Here is a 26,278-nt window from a genome sequence, read left to right on the forward strand (position 1 = left end):
AAAGAGTTCAAAATAAACTCTCGTTATCCGACTTTCATATTTGAAACCCCACAGTAAGTCATACAGGCCATATGGTTGCATGAAGAAAATACTTTTTTAACACTTTCTGACATTAATCAGCAGTTCAACACATGAAATGTTGCAGTGCTTCAGCAGGGAGCTTTTAGCATTAGTCTGGCATGTTAAAATCCTACTGATTCGCTGCTAAAATTCCCAACTGAACTCCTGCCAAGAATTATGGCCAGAGAGGGAGCTGTGTCTCTGAAGCTAAGTATCAATGGGAATGTTTTAGTAGCAACCAGACCAAACAGTCAGTAATCTAATTCTAATGCCAGTAACAGTACACTTTATTGAGTTAATCACAGCAATTTAAATTTTTGCTGTTTGGTTTGATGACCGCTGGGGTTGAAACATGGGGAGAATCCGGCGCCGTCTCCACACTCAGCCATGATTTCACAAATATGACAGTAAACAAGCAATAAAAAAATGATGCAGAAGAAAATACTTTGGTGTACTTTGTGAATGTTTCGAAGAGACTGCATCTTTGTTTCATTTAGTATATTTACTAAGTAGAGCTGGGCAATATGGCCTCTGAATAATATTACAATACTTATAGGCTACATCACGATACACATTACACATCTCCTCTAAACTACTGTAGACTACAAAAAATACTACTAAATAAACTACTGTTATACAAAGTAGTTGTAATAAAGTCACATGAAGTAGGCCTACTGTTATAATGAAATGAATCAAATGACCTGTTTCCATAGCAGCAGATTCGATCAACCTCAAATATAAAACCAGCAACTGAATAACAGATTTTATAATATTATGGCCTTGTTTAGCTGGGATTACTCCTAATGCTGTAAAATAAAATGAAGACTGTGATTAGACAGACAAAGATGTTTTTTTTGTCTATTTAAGGCACGTTGGGGATTTTGAAGGGGCTCTGGATCATGCTTGCAAAAATAAAATCAGTTCAGTCAGCGTTAGCTGGGCTGGCCACACATACAGTAGTGTACATGGAGCGGGATGCCAGTCACAACCTGGCCTCTGGCTTTCATTCAGGCTTCCCGGGCATGCGAACCACAGGCCACTTCCTGTTCCTGACCAGGATGGACGGAGCAGACTGCTAACACAAACAACACTTCTACTATTATTATAATTCAACATAAGAATACTTTATCATCCATCAGCACTCCTTTATGCATTATCATGGATAAAACTTTAAACCAGCACATACTTTATTTAAGAGTTTCAGGGGGTTAAGATAAAGTCAGTGAATGTGCATTTTTGGATGTGTAATGCTGCATTCACATGGGATTAAGTAGACTGCAGATGACAATGATGATAACACCTGCAAAACACCAATGATAACACCTTCTGGATGGTACGGGGAAAAAAAATAGTCTGACAGAATGGCCAGAATGTAAAATGTAACATGCAAGGGTGATGCCATATTATTCATTACCAATGGAAAAAAAACTATTGAATAAAATTATTTCATGTTTATAATTTTATGTCTTTTTTCTAGTAATGTCCAATAATTGTCCAGATTGCCTGTGTTTTTGCTTTCTGTGAAGAAGGTACACAACATCCAGTTGTGAATTTCGTTGCGGATGATGGCAAAAGTTACAATATTCATTTTGAATGGCAATGATTACCACTACTGGTATTCTCTGCTTGCCTTACTTTATTTTACCGTCCAGCTCTCATCCACTAATCGATATCCGGTTTGCTGTCTGCCGTCTCCCTGATTCAGTGTAAACACAGCACTAAACACAGTAATGTGAGCTCTCTCTCCGAGCCTTGTCAGCATGTTTCATGTTGCCAAAACACCTCTCTAGATTGCTTTTGTATCTGCTTGTGATCTCTGAAGACAGGACATTAAGTTGAATTATTCCCTCACAGAAGTTCAGAAAAGAATAGAGCGCAGCGTAAGTTTTTTTCCATTTTGCTTTGTATTGTTTTTTTCCATCGTGCTTCTGCATGTTGCCATGTGTGCTACTTGAGCCTACACAGTTTTGTATAGGTATAATTTGTCCTCGAAAACAAAACTAATTTCTCTCCATCTGTTGAAACAACCGGTCTTTGTAATCTTTAAGAATCTAGGCTAACATGAGCCCATGAGGACGGCAAGCTGTTCATAAGGCTCTACTATAGGATTAAATTTATCAAAAGAGGCTGAGGTTAAATGCACAATAATCATGTCAGAGGGATGCAGCCAGCAGAGTAAGAGAGCTTTGTGCCACTGGGATAAGTGTTTTCCTCACATTAACATTTACCAAGCTTACCTTGGGAGTAACGTGCACATTCAGCAGCAAACAAATGTTATTTTTCCACATCATAATGTTAACACTTGTGTGGTTTGCCACTTCCACTAGCCCTAATTCTCACCACAAACAATTACAGAAACCAGCTGCCGCAGGTTACGTTATGTTTTGCAGTGTGGGAAATACTGTCCTGTGTGTGTTTGACCACGACTGCCTCATCAGCACAGATAGCTAGGAAAGAATAAAAAAGCAGCACTGCCAGTCAGACAGTGGCATTACTATCAGGGGTGCTCCATATCATATTGTTCAAGATAAGACATAACATGACATGATATGACAATATGATAAGAAAAGTTCATATCATGATAATGGCAATATTCCAACTCGTTGACACAACAACCACGCCTGAAAGCAAAATTGCTACTGGCTCCACACTGCAAATCGGTAGGAAATCTTCATTCTGACATTTAAAACTATAATACTTATTTGTAGCAATTGTATGATCTTGAAATTAATAATAAAATATTTTTCAGTGATTTGTCATATCATCAAGAATATTGTTACTGCAAAAATAGCCTGATACATTGTGTTACTGTTTTAGAGCCATAACGCCCACACCTAATTAGTATATTACAACACCAACAGCAGCACCATTGCTTACAATCATCTTGCTAAAATCCAACCATCAGGGCATCAGAAAGAAGTTCAACACTGTGAATACAGACTATGTTCCACAGCTGTGAAGTACAAGGATTATGTGTAACTACTGTATGTGAGATGTGACCCGTTGGCCTGCTCCTAAAAACACTTTCTGGTTGGAGAAATTGGACAGGATGACAAATTGTAAGACCTAATAGTCTAGATATCACATATCATTCCCAAAGTTTGTTTTTCTCTCACAGCAGGACATTGTCAGCTCTCGACATGCTAACACAAGCGTCAGCTCTCTACTCACAAATCTGGGTTGGATGGGGCCCTTGTCCAGGATACAGGATCGTACATGCAAAAGCTTTGGAGGTCTTATCATGACAGGCAATCATCAGTTGTTCTTTCCCATGAGTTAAAAAAAGGAAAATGACTACAGGCTGATCATCACTAAGAAAGATGTGGTTGAATATGAAGTAGCTAATATTAAGTACAGCACGTTTCCTCTTTCAGTCAGATGGATATTCTGAAACCATGTGACATGACTGGAAATGCACACTTATCAGCCCTCCCCTGATGTCACTGACCTGTCAGGGACGTCCCGGGGAGCTTTACCCCCTCCTCCACGAGGCGCAGCCTTCGAACTCTTGTTGGCAGTCATGTTTGTCTGCAAACCGCCCACTCGCCTAATGGACAAACACAAGGACATGAGACATTTGAAAAAACTGCAGCATTCCACACTTTTAAATAAGCAAATAAACATGAAGTCATGCTGCAAACTCTTGTCAGTGAGTGTTACGAGGAATTTAGACTGAATTAAATGAGTGTTTCACTGCTGCAAAGATGGTTGTACCAAAAGGCTGCCTGTTTAGTAGAAAAACACACATACTTTTGAAATTGGTGCAACATGACCAGAAAAACTGAGAAAAAGGGTTGTGGCGTTTGCTTTTGCTCAAGAGGTAGAAAGCCTGCAAGTCCAGAATCCACTGTGCAGCACCAGACTAATAAACGTTCCCACTGGTGGGTGATGTAATGCTAACCCCTCGGTTTTGACGAAGGAAAAACTATGATGGTCAGTCGGTGACAAACTATCTCATATCATACCATAGTTTAACAGTAAACTATGTTTCTGAAAGCATTTTAGGCGACAAACAGGCAACGCAGTGACAGAATCTTGTTTTTTTTCAGCCTCCCTTTTTTTTTTTTGCAGAAAAACATTTGGTGCTCACTTCCTGTTCACAATCTCTTTACAGCCAAACATTGCACTAAAATATGTTTATAAAGACATTTTAGGTGAAAAATAGTCAATACAATTACAAAATCTTGGGCGGGTCTTTTCTCTCTTCTATACTCTTTGTGTCTGTGGTGGTGGGCATACGAAAATCCAAAAGAACGAGCTGTAGTTCGAGCAAAAGCCATAGCCATAAAAATCTGCCAGCAGGGTGCTGGTAAAATGGAGGATGGCTAAAAATGGATACCACAGTTCATTAAAAAATATTATCCACACTTATGATACAAAGCTGGTTGAAAATTGGCAAAGTGTCACTTTCAGGGCTTTTATTAAAATATTAAATATTATCATTGAATCCTGTCATGAACATGAACTTAAATCCAGAGCTAAAACAAGATGGCAAACATTCCTAAAAGACCACATCCAGAACCCAAAACAAAATTGGGAGTGCCATCAGTGTGAACAGATCAACTGATATTACTTGGCTTGGCAGCTGCGCTCACCACCTGGATCTCATGTTGGTCTAATGCTGCTTAACACTGGCATCAAGGAAAATTGACTTTTGTCAATCACAGATCAACATGAGGGAAGAGCAGAAAGGTAGTTATTGCACTTGGCAACTTTTCATAAGGCAAGCTAATAGAAAAAAATCATGCAAAGCAACAAAGCAGTGTCACACTTGTTCAATTTTCATTATCAACATTGCAGACAAATTTCAACAAACCAAAAGTAAGTGGCATAACTAACACAACATGGAGACGTTATGCCAGAGAAAATGGGCACTGTTATTTTCACATCAAACAACACAGACATTACATTGCTGCAGAGAAAACAGCTTGACTGACATTATTTCAACAAGCTCCGGATCCATTTTTGGAAATCAGACAGCCTTTATTACTATGGCTGCTACCTCGTGAAAAATGGCATAAACCAGGAGAATAACAACTTATAATTGACCAGTCTAATGTGTGCAAAGACATTGGGGTTTTGTAGTTACTTTGCAGCAACTTATTGTTTGTTGTGCTTGATTTAATCAAGGTCACAACAGTGGATCATCATGTGTCTGGTGCTCCTTCTCAGCACGTGTTAATTTCAGAGGCTGCAGACCTGCTGCCTTCAGCAGGATGCTGATAATTAACTGCTTTTATACAGTCTAAAAGCAGCGGCGGATAACAGACACTATCTAATTAAAGGCTCGGATCACACAAATTGCCAAAGAGCACATACGCTCACTTATTCATAGTGGTATTCAGTACAGACGGATGTTACTTAATTGGTTGGGCTGATTTTAATATTTTAGTGTTTAAACAATGAGATTACTATCACCTGATATATATACATTTTTCAGGATCTCTGGTATTTTGTGTGTGTGTTTGTGTGTGTGTGTCCATGGTACTAAGTGTAGCACTTTGTAGTTGAAAAAGAAACTTTGGTGCACTGAAAACACTCATTCTAAATTAAATCAATCATTCCTTTGGCATCAGCCAACATATATGCATATACTACTACTACAATATTGGGCAAAAGGTTTGAGCAGTATTAAGGTAAACCAGGGTATTTAGTAATCCCAAAGGTATGATTTTCAATATGGTCACAAAAAAAAGTTCCTCTTTCTATCAAACTCACACAGAGATGCTGTACTGACACAATGAATTTTACATAGTGCACATCATGAGCTATCAGATGTCTCTACTGGTAAAAAAAAGGCAGCTGAGCTGGAAAACATGGCAACTGTATGTGGTAGGGATAACGTTAGATGTTAGGAACAAGTACCGCTAAGAAATGCCATTGTATACTGTATACCTAGGTGAAATTTTAGGAAAGGTATGGGAAAATAGATGCCACTCAAGCCCAATGGACGATATATGCACCCAAGCGATTTATTGGTCTAGCTCTAATATCTAGCTGCACAGGAAGTTTTAGCTTTATTTGCCAAATTTTGGAGATATCACACTTTGAAATTTCTGCCTCTACCATAATAGATAACAGAGATGATAGTGCTAAAAACTAAAAGCATGCTCTCACAGATGTATGTTGTTATTACTTATGGACTGTGGATCAGTCGCATGTTACATGACCTATATAACACTTAGTCCCGACACAAGAAACCACTGTTAACATAACTCCCTTAAAATGAACATTTCCTGGACTTGCTCTCAAATTAGACGAGCAGTTATTTCAAACGGTTGGCCATTGCCCCTGAAAATCACTTTCTGAAATGCAGCAATGACCCTTTCATGACGGCTCAAAGCGATTGTTCTGGTGCATAAGGAGGTCAAATGGAGATCCCTAGAGATCAGAGGTGGAGGATGGGAGGGTGCTTGGCAGCATGGCTTGTTTACAGGAAGTTGTTGTATGAAGAAGTCAGCCAACCAGTGGTGGAGCTGAGTCCTATAGAGACAGATGAGGAGAGAGAAGGAGCATTCCTGCTGTCAGCTATTTCCTGTAACTGTGGACTGTGCTCGTAGGATGGGGCATGCATCATTATTTTCATCAAAGAAAGTTGTTCTGTCGTGCATACAACATTTTAGTGCATTTTTACGCAAACTCTGAACCAAATAGCACATAACCACTTGGACTGTATACTTCACTATTTAAAAGTGTACAGACACACATTAACCAGTGGGTCAAGTTTGCAGGTTACTCAGAAGAAGAGCTACTTATCATGCAACATTTGTTCAAACTTTGAACATTTCTTAAATGATTACAAATCAGAAAGCCTTAGGGGGCAATCACAACAAGACGCATTTTACCAGGCGCAACTGCTCCAAAAACGCCTTGGAAGCGCATCTGGAAAAACAACTGGGAGCACCTGTGGAGAGGGGCTGCGTGCAGGTGGCCATAAGTAACACTGACAAAAGGTGCTAATATTTTAACTTTTATGCGTACCCAAAAACCGCCAGAAAAACACATCGCACAGCAGCAAGAGAGAAGCGTCCAATAGTCGTGCTGTACCGTAGGGAAACAATTGTTTTGCTGGAGACGCTTTTCTAGCGACATGTCTCGGTGTCACATTTTGGTTGAGAAATATTGATTACATTGAAGATCCTCCTGTGAAAAAACACTTTTTGGATAGCCACACAGAATAAAAATTAACTCAACAATTTATCCATGATTGCATGATAAAACCAAACAAATCATTCTGGAAAAGCAAAATAAAAAGGAAATTGAGACGAAAATGAGCCGAGCTTGAGACATACAATCTTTCATACTCTAAATTAAACTAAATGAAAATATTCTGCTCACATAAAATTTAGACAAACTGGCAGCTGTGTAAAATCATATGTCTGATTAATACCTGCTGAAAAAATATCTTGTGTTTTTGGAGTGACATTTAATATTCTCCCTCTGACTGAAAACATGAAGCTTCTGTCATTTCAATTTGTAACACATTAAAAGAAACATACAAAGATTAGAGAGAAAAAAATGCAATCAGCTGCCAGCAGTGGAGAAAATGTTAAACTGTGCCAGCTCTACACACTTCGCTTATATTAAGGAATGTTTATTTCTATGAATTCATCTTTTTCAATTTTTTGGACTGAGAAAGCTACAATCACAGAAATAGGTCATAGAGGCCCAAGATGGACTTTGCAGTGTAAACACCAAGGCGTTAGCCAACTGACTTCCTGAGCGCTGATACCATCTCCCTACACAAAATCACAGGCTGTAAACAACCACTTCTAAGAAAGCTCTAGAGTACCTTTAAAGTGCAATCAACCAGATTCAAGACAAATTTTCTCTTGAGATGTCGCAGTCAAAGGCGAGCTAACAGTCAACAGCGACAAGTCAACCGCTTCGTGTTGATCAATTGGTGTTACTAATGTTTGTTTTTCTGTGGTTTATAGAATGAGGCACGGCACAGACAGATTTTGTTGCCATTTGCGCCAGTACAACATTAAACTTGGAAAAATATCGCAATATGTAGAAAGAAAGGTGCATGCATGTTTCAAAATGTCTCCTGGGATGAAAACATTTCAGTTTTAGATGTTTAGATTTTTTTTAATTTCCATTGATAAAGTCAATATGGCAACTTGTTAGGCAGGCGCTTATATTTGCATATAAAGAACAACATTATCATTCATTTGGAGTTGTGTTTGTGACAAGTCCAATATTCACTCTATTTAAGCTCTGTTTTGGTTCTTTAGCTGCTAAATACTAATTACTATGTTCACAAGCTATTTGCTGAAGCTGTTTTTGTGGTGTTTGAGTATCGGCCAGAATCTGGGGATACGATGCCTAGCAAGATACAGGGGTTGCAATTCGTTATATCGCAAAATACTGTGATACTGTAAGCAAGAGGATATAATGCAATGTGTTTTTTAAAAAATCTAATGTTAACTGTTAATGCTAGGTGCACACCCTTTATGACTGCCTGTTTCATAGTCCTGTGTTCTTTGTGCTTATGCTCACAATATGTTACAATTAGGGATGTTCCTCATGACTAATTTCCCCTAAGTTTAAACAGGGGTTTAAACTTTGACTGATCAACTGGCCTAAAAGTAAGAAAACACTGAGAAAACAGTCAAAATTGAGCACGATGTATTCTATAAAGTAAAATATGATCTGAAAAAATATATAGTGTATATTAAAAGAACCATCTGAAATTGCTGATCACATTTTTCAGTGACCAAATTGTATTTTAAATGCCACTGAAATGTGTGGCACTTTTTACCATACTGTGTATTTGACATCCTGACTAATCTCCATTCAAGTTTTGCAAGTGTGGGCTCACATACTTTCCACGCTGACGATCTGCTGACCTTTTCACACCCCTAGTTTTAGGTGCTTTTTTGCTGAAAAAAAGCTGGATGCCGCAGCTGGAAACTCCACTGATGAGAATGATGAGACTGTACCAAAACAATAATGCCGCGGGTCGGAAAACCTAAGCAAATATGTGAAAGACACTAAAATGCTCTGTAGACTGAAGGATGCATTTAATACATCTGTTTCAAATGTTGTAAACGTTACTGCCCTCATAGTTCCTTACATCAGTTGTGTTGGCATAAATACAGCCAATACATGGCACTAGGGGGCGGAGTCAAAAGTTTCAGACAACAACAAATGAGGCGACCGTGGAGGAGGTTGTAATAATGTACCTTTTAGCAGAGGCAGGCACTGGTCTGTGAGGCCATTAAATGCATTTGTGGATGGAGAATTATTCTCACCACATTACCCATTTGTTCGGTTCCACCGGTTATTAAACGTCTTTTTCGTCTCCTACGGTCGTATCTTGCTTGAACTATGCTACACTGCCCCCACAATCTCCAGTGGTACTGCTCCGTTTTGTCTGCATCCATAAGCTTTCAGAAAATGTGCAAAAATACGAACAAATGAACGCAGAGGCCTGATTGAAGACTCTGTCCGTCTCTGCATCTAACATCGAGCATGAATGGGTCTTTAGTGAAACTGCAGTCGAGTGACTTCATCACATTGACCAACACCCTTTACATTACACCATTGTACAAAAATATTGATTCGAGCGGTTGTTTGACCTCACTGTTCCTGCTTTGCAATGAAAATATAACTGACCAACCAGACAGGGAGACAAACATGAGCAAGTAAAACTATAACACATACTGGCAGCATATGACGCATGCTAAAACACCCACGTCCATTGTTTTCTGTCTAGGCCCACACACACACTGATGCCATCTCATTGCATGTCATCACATCCTGACAGGATATGCAACTATTCTATACATTAACACAGCTAAAAAACAGAATAACAGGCTACCTGAGTGTAGTTTCACAACTTCCTCTGTTACTACTTATAGTTTTGTCAAACAAAAACATAAAAAACACACAAAAAAGCTCTCTTTCGCCACTTTTAATCTTTAAACATGCAGCAACTACTCCTATTACCTCAGCCCAAAGAGATGAAAAGCCTCCTAAGTTTGTCTGTCTCTGGCTCTGACATAAAGACAAATCTGTAATGCTAAACTGTCTCTTTAAGATATTCAACACCATCATCTTAATGACCTAATGGCAGGGGTTTTCCTGGTTGTGTTATGTTCATGTACCAAAAGTACTAATTGATTAGCAGCATATCAATGATGCATATTTTCCTCAGCAACAACAGCATATTCATGAAATGGGATTACAACAGTGTCTCCGTTAGACTACTTGAGCCGGAATAAAGAGGCCTTTGTGTTCAAAACGTCCTTGAGAGGGAGATGTGGTTAAAAAGTAAGTCTTTTATCATCTGTGTGTGTGTGTGTGTGTGTGTGTGTGTGTGTGTGTGTGTGTGTGTGCATATGTGTTTGTGAAAGAGGGACTATCAGGTAAAATATCTTTCAAAAGAAAGCCTGCACGTCTTTGGCCCCTGTCACATTTGACAGATCATCTGATACACCGTTCTCTCCACCACATGCAGGAATGTACTAATATTTTGCCTATCCATCAGACCTGCGGCTGCATTCAAAATATTAAAGAATGTTTTCAGAGGGTGAAAGAAAGCAGAAGGAGAGGGGCAGACACACCTGGACCTGATGCCAAGAGCTTGTTTTTCATTCAACAGAGACTACACTCAAATATGCGCTCTCTCAGCACCTGGCACTTGCTTTTCAGACTGTGAGAGCAAGGCAAGATTTTATGTAACAACTTTGTGATGTCATAACTTTCATTAACCCTTAAAACCTGAGCAAATAGCTTTGATTTTTTTTTTTAAACATGGGGAGAAGGCAAAAAGCACATGGCATAAAAATGAGCAATTCATTAGTGAAAGAGGTTAAAAGAAAATTACCTGAAAACCGCTAAATAAATAAATAAATAAATAACTTAGATATAAAAAGTAAAAAACAGACAAGTAAATGACCTTAAGAAGTGCTAAAAACATACAAATATATAGATTATTTTATTACACTTCTTCTGTAACATTTTAAATCTAAAATGATTATAATTATAATTGTAATTTTCTGGACATTTCTCCCTATTATTTAATCAATTCCCCTTTTTTAAACAAATTTTTAGGTAATTTTTCTTGTCACCTTTTACCAATTTCTTTCAATTTGCCGAATTGAAAAAACAAAAAACAATTTGCTCAGGTTTCAAAGGGTCAAATAGCTTGTGACAGGTGTCTGAACGCAAGAAACTGATTTTGATCCAGGTTTCAAAGGGTTAACCTGTGAATGGGCTCAGTATAAGATCTTCGTTCATCCTGAAACATGCAGTAGCAGCTAGACACAACAGCTTCCACAAAAAAAGCCCCTTGCTTTCTCTGCTTTTTAGGCTGACCTGGTCTTCGGGTTTCTGCTGATCAGCAACCTGACTTTAGGGTTTTTTGGTTTTGTTTTGTTTTGGGGTTTTTTAAAAAAAAAAAAAACCACAGCAAAGCTTACAGCCAGCCAAGAAGGAATGGGGCAAGGAAGAGTGAAAATCTCTGCAAATTCTCAACTCTTTACAGACGTCACAACTTACTGGCAGGCCATGAGCCCACACACTGATCCACGCCATTGTTTCAATATCTGTAGAAAGACCAGTTTTGTCCACTATGGACAAAAGAGACTTGAGCTGTTTGAGTTGGATCTTGTTAAACAGAGAGCATTGTGGGAGTTCAAATGTACAAAGGGAATCCAGCTCTTACACATACAGTCCACATAAAAGCATTTACACGCAAACCTCACACATGAGGTCTACACATTTATGCCTCAGGACAAGTATGATGGAAAAGTAAAATCTCTCAGCTGAAACAAAAATTCTGATGCATTATATATTCTGTACATGACCTGCCGTTTCTTTATAGCACTTCAAGGCTCTGACAGCTTCAATGTGTCTATGTTAAAAAAAAAAAAAAAAACACCAAGGTCGATGCTACTGGCAGTTCCACATAGCCATACCTATATAATTAGTTACCAGCATACTTCACCACATGGTTCAACCACGCTGCCACTGTATAGCTCAATGGACCAGGTGGAACCAATTCTTGGAATCTTTTTTTATCTCATTTCTAAGCCATTTCAGCTGTTTTTTTTCTGAGTAATCATGGCATATTTTCTCTTTGTGGAACAGAGGAAAAACCCTTCTGTGTAACCTAGATATGAGCATGCACAGCTGCAGAGGCAAGCATGTGGAAAACAGGCTTAAATCCATCTGAGCTGCAGCAGGGGGGCTGGAGACCTCTGACACATAGTCTTTGACTTTTCCAAGGACATGAAGTAGATACGATGTATTCTTCTTTGCTTCTGTCTTGAAGTTTAGCTAAGTCAAAAAACAACTTTTATATCACCTGTATCAATGTTTATCAGCTCCAAGTGGGTTAAAAATGTTGAGCTAAGAATGGATTTTCTGTCATTAAATAGGATGTTTTTATCTAAATGCTCAACTCACAAGCATTTTCTTAATAAGTCAGCAAAATAAAGCAGAACCAATGTGTTTTCCATCAACAAACGTCATGTAAATATTCTGAAGACAGAGCAAGAAGATAGAGAAGTAGGACGAGAACCTGCAAAGTCATCACTTAATCAAAAATCTGCTTCCATTTTTCTAAACATCTCATCAGCAGACTTTTCCACCTCAGACATCCTAGTTTCCAAAGCTCACATTCACATTACTTCTCTTAATATAAACAGACAGTGAATGGTGATAGCTGGACTTAAAGGGAATCGTCACATGTGAGGACAACATTAGATAACGCCTTCAATTCTTTGGATTAAATGGTCTCTAAATCTGAAATTTATGCTACAGAACAACTCCAGAAGAAATGTATAGGTTATAGTCGGTCTACTTCATGAAGAGGACTTACACATTGCAAGCCTCAAGAGAAGACATGCATCGTTTATTCTAAATATCAACAGGTGCTGACAAGTGTTTATGAGCTAAAAAGGTTCACAAACATAGCCAACACCATTCAGACATCAAAGTTGATCGTAAACTGCTCGTACCTGAGCAACCAATGTTAAATCAACTAAAATCCTGAATCAATGAAAGCATGTCATAGCATGACAAAGTTGGGATGGTGATGTCATCTTATGGTGACATGGTATCATGCGGATCCCACTGATTCATTGCATCTCATTTGTATTGTTGTCTGCGCATAAAGAGAACTGTTTATAATGTGACGTGCACAAGTTAAATGAGTCAGTGGTTTTTGGTGAAGAAGAGTCAAGAAAGAGATGCCTCTGTTACCCATCACAGTGTAGAGAACGATCTATAGCAACAAGAGTCAAAGCAAAGTCAGAGGTTAATCCTAGGATTAGAAATCAGGGATGTATCGGTGTCGATATGCAAGTGTTCAACAGTTATTCACACTACAAAACCTAAGCTTCTCATATTCTTATCAGCAAACTTTTTAACATGTGTTTCAAAATCGACAAACCTAAAATAGGTTTAAAGATGCCTTAAATCTGACTTCCAGTTCTCCCACAATACAACCATAGAGCCAAGCAGTTGTAGCTCAAGTTACAAATATAACTGAACATCAGGATTAATGATGAGTCACAAGTTGAAGGCTGATGGATCATGAGCGGCCACAAAAAGTGAAAGTTTCTAAAGAAGCATTATTTCTCAGTGGTTAATAAGTTCAGTTGAGCTTGAGGGTACAAACTAAGGGAGATGGTGTTGTGACATGAAAATCACTAAACTGAGAAATCTACTTTGAAGAAATGATATAGAAATACTCTCTCCGCGCCAAACAGCTGTGACTGTGGTTCCCTTCTGTGAGACCCGAAACAAAACTCTTTCTTAAGATCTGTTCTACATCCCAAAGTATCAGACTTGAACACTGAGCAACTCTGAGGCGTGTGCTAAAGGGACAGTTCACCCCAAAAACACATATTCGTCCTCTTACCTGTAGTGCCACTCATCAATCTCAATTGTTTTGGTTGATTTGGTTTGACTGGTGTGAGTTGTTGTTGGAGATTTTGGCCGTGGTGATGTCTGCTCTCTCTGTAGTGCAATGTTACTAAACAGCATTCGGCTTGTGAAGCTCGAATTGCCAAAAAAATATATTTTAAAACCTCAAAATCAATGTCTCTCCCCAGAAATCATGACCTAGTTACTCAAAATGATCCACAGGCCTTGTTGTGAGCAGTTTAATGTAGGAACTATTTTTCTTTCTACCAAACTATATCCACCAAATGTATCACTGCGCAGAGGAAAGTGTGCATCTCCTGCTAGCTCTTCACTGGCTTAGCTGATGTGACAGCTGAGCTGAGAAGAATGCCACTAATGTTCACACCTCGCGCTGTCTATGAGAAGTTGCACGCTTCAGCACAGTGATTTGGTTGGTGGGTGTAGTTTGGTACAAAGAAATTAGTTCCTACATGAAACTGCTCACAACAAGGTCTATAAGTTATCTTGAGTAACTGGGTCATGATTTTTGATAAGACAACTTGCTGTTGAGGTTTTCAAGTATATTTTTTGTTGCTTTGAGCACCACGAGCTAAGTGCCATCCTGTTCCATAATGGAGAGTTATTTTTGATTTGGGGTTGAACCGTCCCTTAAAAGTGACTGAATGTAAGGTACAGAACTAATAAAGAGCAAGCATTTTCCAAGAACCACTCCAATGAAAGGTTAAAAAACACTGACTGTCCAGCTGCAGGTCTAAAGACAAAAAATTCTAATTTCTGCAGTACTTGAGTTCAACTTAACAGAGACTTAGCTGGATAACAAGAGATAATACTTTCATTTAACCGAGCTCTCTTCCAGCACTCCATCATGAAGAAAACGCTGCTCAAATGAAAGTAGGTACAAACATGTTCTCAAAATAGATATTAATAAATAAATGGTCATTCTGGATGAAGTATTTTGTCAATACCAAGTTTGAAAGTTTTATGATTTGCTGACATTTGTTTCAGTATAGATTTCAATCACAATTTTTCATTATCAGTGACAATCAGACATCCATGAAGGGACAGTTCACTAAAATACACAAATCTGACATTTTGAATGTCATAAACTAAGTTTTAGAGCCTTTGGCTGGAGCCAAGATACAACACAACCAATGGAATTGAGTGTCATGTCAAGTGCATTTGGAAAAACTCAAGAGCAATGTCTCTTTATAAACATTATAAACATGACAGTTAAGTCACTGGTTATTGCAGACCATTTCCTTGAGAGTACAGTGCTCTGCAGGAGAAAAAATGTGCACAAAAACATGTGCAAAGTAACTTATAAGCTCTTCAGCAAACTGCACCAAAAACTATCTGAACAGATAGATTGCACAGGAAAGAGGAAAACCATTTTCATTGTGCTGTTGAGTGAACAACAGTCCCTTAAAAAGTGTCCGGTGATAGGCCAGGCTCACTCCTGTTTAACTGAAAGGAGAACAGGGAAGAATTTCCTCAATAGCTTTGTGTTGACAGTCCGGACCAGTGAGAGGGGAAGGTCATTGTTTGATCTGCACAATAGAAAGAGTTTGAGGGGAAAAAAAGGGAGAGCTAAAGAAAGCCAGTCACGTCTCTAGGGTTTGCATTATAGTGTGTAAGATAAGATCATAAGGATTTAAGTTGTAATCTGTTAAGAAAACTCATATAAACATAAAGAAAAGCTTCCTATTTTAAACTACAAAGCACTCCGTGAGAACATGCCTTTGCCAGTATTGAACTACAAGTGTGATTGTGTTAATACTTAGAAAACTGGATGTTTATCATTTTAAATCTGCTTCAGGATCTGGATTCACACCAAAGACAATGGTGTGTGGCATGGACCACATATTTCCATCCAAGTATGTGCAGGAGGTCGTAAGAAAGTAGGTTAAAAGTTCAAAAAAGGCATATCTTTAGATTCCTGGATACACATCTGCACCAAAAACCACTTCACCTATGACCTAAATTTGCACCAAATTTCACTGTAATCTACTTCTCAGTTTAAAACATCATTAAAAAATAAGCTCGAGTTAAAAAGATAACCCCCCTATTTACTATTACAGCAGTATGATGGCAGAGTATGTTTTGGAAAAGTATGAACACTACGTATGTACATGTGCATTTTGTCTTAAGATCACTACAATAAACGTGTATTGTTTTGTACATGACATGTACTGTATGTCATATACAGTAGGTCTGTACAATACAGTATATATGTACAGTATACACAGTATTAGCCAAAAAAAACCTGCATTTGTAAAAAGCTGTATGTTACCAGCATGTAAGACAAATTAAACAGCACGCATTTAAAGTTCACACATTTAGTTTCAAGTGTGTTTTATCTCCCAGGGCAAAAAACAAACAAACAAACTGCCCGCGAAATCCAAACTACAACAGAAAAAGGACACAGTGAGATCAGTGGTCCAATCTGGAGTTTCTGTCTATCTGTTGCTGGTTTGACTTTTCTGGATGCATGAACCACATTTTTTCATATAAGTAAGTGCAGGTGGTCATACGAAAGTAGGTAAAATGCTTAAAAAGGCATATTTGACAGATTCCTGGATGCACATCTGCACCAAGAAACCCTTGCTGTTTCATCCATAGCCTAAATTTGCACCAGATTTCACTGTAATCTGCTACTTAGTTTAAACATTAAACAATAATATAGCCATTAGCTCAAATTTAAATTATAGTCTCCTGACAAATTTACTAACTAACAAGGCAGTATGATGGCAGAGACTGTTGTTGAAAAAAGTATGAATATCACGTATGTTCAGTACTGTGCAAAAGTCTCTGTTTTAGCAAATATACAGAAAACATGTACAATGATTTAAAATACCAACAAATGGCTTTTTCAGACTAACGTCAATATATAGTGTGAAACATGAAAATTGTACAACCATAATGGAAGCTCAAACAATCAATATTGAGCTTTGGACATGACTTGAATACACCTTATGATTAGTATTGTTGAGTTCACATTAAAAACTTGCAACTTTGGTCTGCTGAAGTCATTTTATTCTAAAATATTTGCAGTTTCAATAGCGTTTTCATATTTCCTGTATGTTCTGGTTGTTTTTTAGAAAATAGACTACTGTGAAATAAATATGTATGATCAACCTTGCTAAAAAAGCAACGTTTCAGGTGGCCTTTTGACTTTTGCACAGTACTACTACTACTACTACTACTACTGTACTACTGTACATGTGCATAAATGCCTAAAGATTACTTCAAGAAACTTTTACAGTCTTTTCTATGACATGTACAGGATGTCATGTGCAGTAAGTCTGTACAATATAGGCTACAGTGAAAACGTACGTTATACACAGCATTAATTTATATGCCTCAGGAATATGCCTTAAGAAAGTGCTTATGTGACCATAAGCACGTAAGACAAAGTACACAACATAAATTTAAAGTTCACACATTTTGTTTAATGTGTGTTTCTCCCAAGACAAACAAACAAAAAGAAAATCTGCCCTCAAAGTCTAAAGGAAAAGGACAGTGAGTCCAGTGATGTGACCCGTTTCTTCTTATCTGCTGGTTTGACTTTTTTTGGATGTTTAAGCGATAACTTGGTCTAATTACAACCCAAAGCCTGTATCCGCTGGGACATTTTTCTTCATTCAAAGGGGTCAGCTAAAGAAAAAAAACACACATAGTCTGGTGTTTTAGCCTGCTTTGCTGCACTTCACCGTTTAAACATGTCCAAATATGGTCACATAGAGATTAGGTCTAACATTTAAACGCACCTTGCAACTTCTTTTTTTCCACAACAACATTTAGGAGTTTGTTTTCGGAGCCATGTTTTCGGCAACTTTGTACCGGTTTCCTAGCGCTAGCTTAAACTTCAACTGTTAGCTCGTCAAAAACGTGTTTTAGTTACCTCCGAGTTTCTCGTCACATCCATGGCTGCTGACATTTTGAGGTTATAATCCCCTTTGCGACGCTCAAATCCCGTTCGTGTACGCGTTGAAAAACTTTGGCTGGTTTTTGCCGGATACCTGCCCCTCTCAATAAACTCCGATTCAAGTCTTTCCAACCAAAACCGACAAAAAAAGCCCTCCTGCCTTCCCTCTCACAGCCCGCTGCGGAGTGGAGGCAGGACTTGTTGCCATGGAGACGAGTTGTTTGCCCCCCACCTTCCTGAGGATTTGGCCCCCTGCCCTCCTCACTCAGGCATTCAGACTCTCTCCTTGTTTATTGTCACGGTGGGGCCGAGGAGCGTGGATGAATATTCACGAGTTGAAGGCTGCTGCTGATGATGATGATGGGATGTTGCCAACTTTGCAACACATTGTCATGCTGAAATCCTCCACACTGGCCCATAGGAATACATTTCAGCCCAGTACAAAGATGTCTTTCATTTGTCAGACAAGCAGCCCAGAGACCAGTGCTGCAACAAGTACTCTGATTTCCTGCTAAAGGAGCCTATATAAGTAGGCCTAGTAAACTTTAAGTATCAAAAGTTAAAGGTCTGATATTATGCTCATTTTTAGTTTCATATTTTTATTTGGGGTTTCTCCTGAAACATGTTTACATGCTTTAATGTTTAAAAAACAAATTATTTTTCTCATACTGTCTTCCTGTATTCACCATCTGTCTGAAACACTCAATTTTAGCACCTTTCTCTTTAAGCTTCCCTCCTGAAAAAGCCCACTCTGCTCTGATTGGTCAAAGTTTCTGGGTCTTACACATCTGGGCTGCGTTCAGCACCAACAAAATGGCAAAAAACGTTAAAACTTGCAGGAAAATCTTTTCAGTGGCAACTTGCATTATTGCAGAAAAAAAATCCCCGTTGCCAATAAAGCATATCCCTCATAGGCCACCACCGTAAAAGACACAAATGTAAAACTGTTGTAAGGAAAAAAAAATCCTGTTTTTTTGACCACTTGCTGGTGTACTCTAGGACCCCGTGACATCACATTTGGGTGTGGTTACAGGTGCATAAATCTGGCAGGAGACTGAGCGTGGTGTAAAGTTACTCTTTAAGTACAGTCATTTAGTAAATGTGCAGTTACATTCCAGTGTTGCATATCTTTCAACATTTTCTAAAACATATCTCAAGTATTTGGGTGTGCTTTGTCTAAACTTGAGGTGACCACAAAAATGAAAATATTCACCCAAAATGTAAAATCCCCCGCAGGTTTGAGTGAACTCCAACCAAATTAAACCACTTAACTCTCTCCGTGCTGCGGTTCTCAAGCATTCACTGCATTCACATTCACAACAAAGAGCATCTTTGTAACGGCGGCTCATGTAAACCATCTCAGACATGTTCATTTGGACATATTTCCACAAATACCTAAAAAAAAACAAAAAAAACCCAAAGTTTATATCAGACTACAACACCATGAGTTCCACATGAATTCCAAACTAGTAAAGTATGCTTCTCAGTGGTAAAGCAGTCCGTACCAATTAAAATGCATTCATCTGTTCACTATAAACTAAAAGTAAGTGAGTAAAGTTTATTTATATACTTCTCTTTAGGTTGTACAGGACAGCTTTACAGTAAAAGCAAGAAATATATTTCTTCAGGGTCCAGTGTGTAAGATTTAAAGGGTATATTAGCAGAAATGGAATATGATATAATAAGTATGTTTGGTTTAGTGTATAATCAGGTGAAAATAAGACTCATTGTATTTTTGTTGTCTAGTGCCAGGTTTATACTACACAACATGTTTGTCTATTCAAGCAGTCACTATGTCAGATTAGGAAATTACAGAACCATAAAATCGTCCAATGACTTGACCTGCTGACACGACAGACTACATGTTTTTCCACGAAGAATCATCACAAGTCATCTTTCACAATGTGTATGATTAGGAGTCAACCAACATTGGTTTTCAGGGCCAATACCGATTATTAGTGATTAATGAGACCGATAACCTGTATTTGGAACTGATATGCATTTTCAATAAAAATGAAAATCTTTCTGTCAGTATTTACAGTTTGGAATATAACAAACTCCAACACAAGCTTTGATTAAATCCTTTGAGCAAATGTTTAATCAAAATTGAAACTGTCGACGTCATATACAGCAAGATCCCAGCAATGTTTTTTATAAAGTCAAGTTAAAATTTCAATAAAAAATAAATACATAAAAATAGTTCCCTGAGGTTTTACAAAGTAAAGGTTCTTCACGTGCTGTTATTTCTTCACAATTTATAATTAATAAATCTCATAGGCGATCATTAAAATAAAACGCAAATACAGATAATAGGCAAAATGCCAAATATCGGCCCCAATAACCGGTCAGCTGGATGTAATCTATTATTCTCACCACTAGATGCCACTGAATCCAACACACTTAAAGGAACTCCATTTGTTTCCAAGCGAATCCTTCAATTTCTGCTGAATTATACACAACACCACAGATGAAACCAAACAAACCTTATGTGCACCATGGGGATTAACATGACAGGGATCATCTGCCTTCAATAGATCATCTTTTTTTAAAAAGGGATTTACCAATCAAATATAACATGAGTTACACAAAATTTCTAAATTTTAATGCCTTTTTAAATCTGATTTACCACCCACTCTCCTCAAACCACAGCTCTGGTGTTTTGTTTGCTGATCAATCTGAAATTGATGGAAGTTGTGAGTTAATTCTTGTCCCAGAAAAAGCACCAAAAGTTTTTTGGGTTTTTTTTCCAACTGTTTTATAATCAATTTTACTGTGAAAGTCTTCTTTTCGCAGAATATTGCTCAACCTATCAAACAAGAAAGTCAGTTTATCGCTATAATGCTGCTTGCAACATCTTTACACCAAATGTGGACGCACTACATCCATAAAAGCCTCTGCTTCCAGCCTCTTGGGGTCTTTGTCTTATCATCCCACAGACTTGGGAACAGAGGAAGTCACAAAACCCAGACATCCGTCATCACAGTTCGTCACAACGAGTCTCCAGGAAGACTACAAGCCCTGCCGCTGTGCAGCTTTTCTCTGAGACCCACTCTAAACCTTTTCAAGGTCTCGTAAAAGACTGTCCTTCCTGACAACACTGCAGATCCCTCAGCGTCTGAGCACAAAAGACAGAGGCAGTGACTCCTTTTTGTGGGATGTTTTACCAGAACGTAACCTAAGTTTATCCTCTCATGGACTTCATTGTTTCCACTGATCGCAGTACCATCTGTACTTCTCATTTAATCATTTAAAGCCACATCCTCTTCTTGCATGACATGCGAGCATCAAACGAAATTCAAAACATAACATAACATGCATCTGCTCACATACATACATCCGTGACAGGACGCTCTTTTGTGTTATGCCAGGCTCCAAAACTTAATATACAGAAAGTTTTTTTGCAGAACCACAGAGCTCTGATGCTGTAAATCTTAAATCTGTCTTCCCGCTCTCATGATTATACACCTGCTAAAGAGTCATGCGGGAATCAGTGTTTATTTTCTCAAACAAAATCCCCAAATCTTGTGTGTGTTTGTTAAAGATCCACTGTGATTCCCAAATCCTAAAGCATTCAAGCGAGATTACTCCACAGCTCGATGGGGATTTTCCCACCTACACCTCAGATTCTTTCTTTCAGCTTCTGGACGTTTGCAGGGTTCCTGGGGTCAGGTGAAGTATGGAAATATTGAGCCCATTTGAGAATACATTTGGTGCAATAAACACCATATCGGGTGTCAGACTGAAACAGGCCCGAGGCAGCTCTTAAACTCCAGGATTAAGTTGAGGCTGACATGTCGAGTCAACACTCCTAACGGCGCTGACAGAGAAGACAGGACTTGTAGAGTTAAGACATCCTCTTCTCTTTAAAACTCAAGAAAATCACCTGCAAATGTCTTCTGCACAGTAGCTAAAAATAATACTGCTGCTACTTTTTGTAAAATTTGATGCGAAACATGTTACATGTTAGCCTCTCTGTGGTTGTTCTGGGAGAATAACAAGGAATGTAAGCTGTTTGATTATTCACATTTTCAAGAGTTTACAGCCTCAGGCACATTTCAGACCAGTTTGTTTTTTCATACAGACACAATTTTACAGTCTATAACCAAAGAAGAGAATATAAAATAATCAAGGGAGTAGGTTTTGCTTCATCCATACTGGTATCATGTTTTTGTCATTATATATATTGGAATGCATCTTATTTGTAACTTACTACTGGAACCATTATGTTGCTTTGCACAATACTGTGAGCTAGTTTTTATATTTTGCACCTTTCCATCTTCTAGTTTTAAATTTAGTTATGTTCTTGCAATATATTGTATTGTATATCTATACATTTTCTGCTATGTTATTTTAATCCTTGTAAATCTGCAAGTTTTGTCTGCACTCCTCTAATTTTGTATTGCAACCACTACACAGCAATTTCCCTCAGAGTAAATTACGTTACAGGGGACTAGGGGCTCCTCAACCAGAATTTTTTTTGCATCAAACACTTCATTTTCTGCAAACGGGTGAGTTTTTATGCACCACATTGTGCCTTTTTTGCCTAAATTTATGATTTAAATGCCTATGAAATAAAGAATAATGTCAAAATAAAAATCCCCTGCCACTTTCATGTTTCTACTGGGGAAGACAAATGCACAGGCTCTAAATACTGAGGGGATCGTGTCCTCCCAAAAAATCTACCCCTATGCAAATAATAATGGAACAATTTTTACTACTTTCTGTTCGCAATTCAAAATGATACCACACGAATAACATCTTAATTAGTTTTAATCGACAACAATTTGCATCTAATTAGGTCCATTTTTGAGTAATGACAGAATAACTTGAGCTGTTATTATGTCTGAAAACCTGGAGTTTCATTGCTCCGCTGCCCCCCTCAATAGTTAGAATATGTGCAAAATAAAACCATGAAAAACAAAATTCAGTAGTCTTTTATGGTAGTTTTACTGCAAGTTTTGCAATAAACATGCCTTTTTTGGAAGGTTTTTGTAGGAAATTATGTAGAGCATCTTTACATTGGCAGTGTGCAAGTGTACAAATCAATAGGCCTACATAAAACTTCACCAGAGTGCCCCCCTTTTCATGTTTAACCCTCTAATTTTGAAATAAAACCTACGCCCTTGGCTCATTCAATGACAAATAACACCGTGTTACTGTGTCTACATGCTTTGAATATCTGCAGCTGCAGTTTCACTACATGCTGTGCTACTGAGGAGCAAAGTTTAGCACAAGGACAGTCCTTTATCTTGTGGCATTTCAGCTTTTCGCCACACAACAGCTACATCACTCTGACTTATGACTCAGAAACCTTGAAGGCAAAAGAAGCGCAGTTGAGTAATGTTTCATACACCGACAGTTTGTGCACGAGAGAGCGCGCGTGTGTGTGTTTAGGGAGGGTTTGGCAAATAATCCCAGAGTGACCTACTAAAGTGAAACTTGTAAGGACATGAAGGAAAAGGTAAACACAGGTGAATGCATCGACAATGTCTGAAGAGTGCAGGAGACATTAGTTATTTAGATGGCTCAAATTCAAAGGCTGAGGCGCCCCCTGTAGGTCAACCGAAGTAAATGCAGCACTAACGCTGACAAAAACTACTTTTCACCCGAAACGTCAAACAGACAGTTTTACAACAACATCGATCAAAGTCAGCGTCTATGAATAACTTTTTGTCAGTCATTTAAATCATGCAAACAATACAGCAGATCATTACATACAAAGAAGTTTTCTTCTCTCATTAACACAACTCTCTCAAAGATGCTCCACACACTGTAATTTAGTTAAAAAGGTTCAATTTTTCCTACATATACAACCGTTAATGTGGTGAAACAAACAGCTTACCTGTCTGTGTGCTGCTGTGTGTTTGCTCAGTGATCCATTCTTTAACAAAGAGTCTGTGTCGCTTTCTGTCTCTGCAGCCTCAAAACTGATTTTTTTTTTTCCTGCGGAAAATAGTCTCCTCCGTATAACTGCATGCAGGAGGAGAAAGAGGAAAACTGGACTGCACAGGAAATGATGACGCAGCTGTATGGAAATCACATTGCTAAATTAAAAAAAAAGACGATACCGGAGGTTATCAAACTTCTGCAAACAAGTTAGTGTAGTTCTAGTTTAGTTCAACACATTTTTAGGAACTTTTTGTTTCCAGGGGGTTTCCAGACGTTCATAGATGAATTAAAGTAGCATGTCAGTAGCTATCTAAGGTACTTTTACTCTAAATTAAACAAAACATTAACCTCTAAAGTTTTGTAGTAAATTATCCGGTCTTTTTTTTCCACTGAGTGTCAAAGTGTTATGGATCAGAGTGAGGAATTCGGGGGGAGGCAGGAGACACGCCCCTTCAATATTTCAGAACATGTCAATAAAAACACTGCGGTAGCAGAGGACTTTTATTTTGACAGAATTAAGAGGGCCATTGGCGTTTTCACGTTAGCCTCTGTAGTTAGCAGCCCTCAACAACAAGAGCATCAGAAACACGTTTTTTTTAAACACCTGTTTCATTCAGGGTCTTTACCAGTTTAAATCACCTGTCTATTTGTTTTGGAGAGGAGGAGACCTCTGCAGGTAACGAGGCTCCCTGTTAAAACCTCCTGAGTAATTATCACAGGACAAATTATAACAGGGAGAAGTTTCAGCTGTTTGCAATCTGCAGTTCTCACCCCTTGATGCCACTAAATCCCCCTAAATCTTACGAACTGCTCCTTTAAATATTTTAGCTGGTGCAAAGTCTAACTTCATTTTAAACAACAAAACTATTCTGTGTTTGAATGATCACAAAGATTAAGCTAACCTGAGATATGGTAGCATTCCTGCATTGAAATACTGGTTGATTTAAGATGTTTGCATAAAAACAATAAGAGTCTATAAAATATGTTTAGTTATAAATTAAATGACTTAACAATTAGTCAATTAATCAATCAGCATATTGACAGAAAATTAATTGGTAACTTTTTGATAAATATTTAAGCTGTTTTCTAATATATTTGAATAATTTTGAGGTTTTTGAGTGTACCTAACTCATATGTTTAATACAGGACTTTTACTTGTAACATAGCATTTTCACAGCTTGGTATTAGTACTTTTTACTGAAGTAAAGGATCTGCACATTACCTTCACCACAGAATTTAGGACCACACACGCACAGCTTCACTGTGTGCTTTACACAGTAAAATCAGTGAGTAAGTCATGTCATTCACTTCAATGTGCATCTGCAAAGTATTCCTCATAGTGGTGGTGACAAATATTCACCTAACATTGTCAAATGTCAGATTTACTTACAGCTGTAAAAACTGATAAAAACTTTGTTCTTGCAAGTGATAGAAAAGTCTACTTAGGCCTGCAGCAAACACAAGGATCACAAATATTACATAAATTTATTTCAAAGTTAAAGGTTTAACATATACAGTAGTTAAGAACACTTTCATAGGACTGTACACAGCCCAGCTATACACAAAATAAACTTCTCTGCACTCTGAATAATATCTCTCTGTCACACTAATGCTGCCCGTAAGACAACAGGGACATTTGTAATGACACCGATGTTAGACGAAGCACAGAGGAGCCAAAATAACAGACTAGTCATTAGATTTGTTTAGGCAGTTGAAGAGGGCACTGATTTAAAGAGGGTCTTCAACAGACGAGGATCAATAGCACAGCTACGATAACTATGACATCACCATCAAAAGATTGCATCGATTTTCTGCAACGAGGTTCAGTGAGACTACTTCGAAATATCAAATTTAATGTAAATGATGATTTCACACCGGTTATCGGACATTAGACATCATGGTAGGAATGATGATTCAAAACACATTTATAAAAGATTCATTATAAAACATGCATTTTCAAAGAAGGCTGACAGATTCATATTTTACACTAGTTCCTTTCTCCTGCGGTGAGAGCAGTAGTTCCAAGGTGTTTTTGTGAGGAAAAAAGTCAGCAGCTACACGTTTACAGATCATTAGTGCAACCAGTTAACCAACATCTGGAGGTTTTACTCTGAAAGACTGTTGAACTTTGGACTGACGGGACTCCACCTGACACTGTGACCAGAAAGAGTTACACAGTGTTATAAAATATTCTTCGCTGACTCTGTCGAATCAGATTCCGCCGTTAAATATTAATATTTGTCGATTCCTTTTGTTTTTCCATATAAAGTTTTACAGCTTGAACAGGGCTCAGCAGGACATTCAGTGTGACAGCCGCGACGGATCGCTAATTTTTTGTCAACAGTAGATATCAAACAAGACTGTATCATATTGAGCTGCTGTGAACTGTATATCAACCACTTCAACCAAAGAAGATCATATTATCTCTGAGCCTTGCAGTGCAGAGTCTCGCTTCCTCTGTGCCGCTGCATCATGTCCACTGCAGCCTCTACCAAAGAGTAGCGTGAAAGTCAAGAGCACTCA

General features: G+C 38.2%; 1 protein-coding gene across 4 annotated transcripts in view; it reads right to left on the reverse strand.

Moving 5' to 3' along the window:
• Positions 1 to 23,848, reverse strand: part of dennd2b (DENN domain containing 2B) — a 61,709-nt gene extending 37,861 nt beyond the window's left edge. Inside the window, exons 1-2 of one of the 4 annotated variants that reach the window (XM_042485192.1) lie at positions 23,709 to 23,848; positions 3,509 to 3,607 (exon numbers count right to left, since the gene is read on the reverse strand). In XM_042485192.1, the coding sequence (XP_042341126.1) occupies positions 3,509 to 3,582 (74 nt within the window). In that variant the 5' untranslated portion in view covers positions 3,583 to 3,607; positions 23,709 to 23,848. Of the gene's footprint in view, positions 1 to 3,231; positions 3,426 to 3,508; positions 3,608 to 17,842; positions 18,097 to 23,708 lie in introns of those variants that run through there. The other 3 variants (XM_042485111.1, XM_042485349.1, XM_042485273.1) reach the window with 3 other exon arrangements.
• Positions 23,849 to 26,278: the final 2,430 nt, after the last annotated feature.

This window comes from Plectropomus leopardus, chromosome 1, assembly GCF_008729295.1.
Source record: "Plectropomus leopardus isolate mb chromosome 1, YSFRI_Pleo_2.0, whole genome shotgun sequence".
In the NCBI taxonomy this organism is placed as follows: Eukaryota; Metazoa; Chordata; class Actinopteri; order Perciformes; family Serranidae; genus Plectropomus; species Plectropomus leopardus.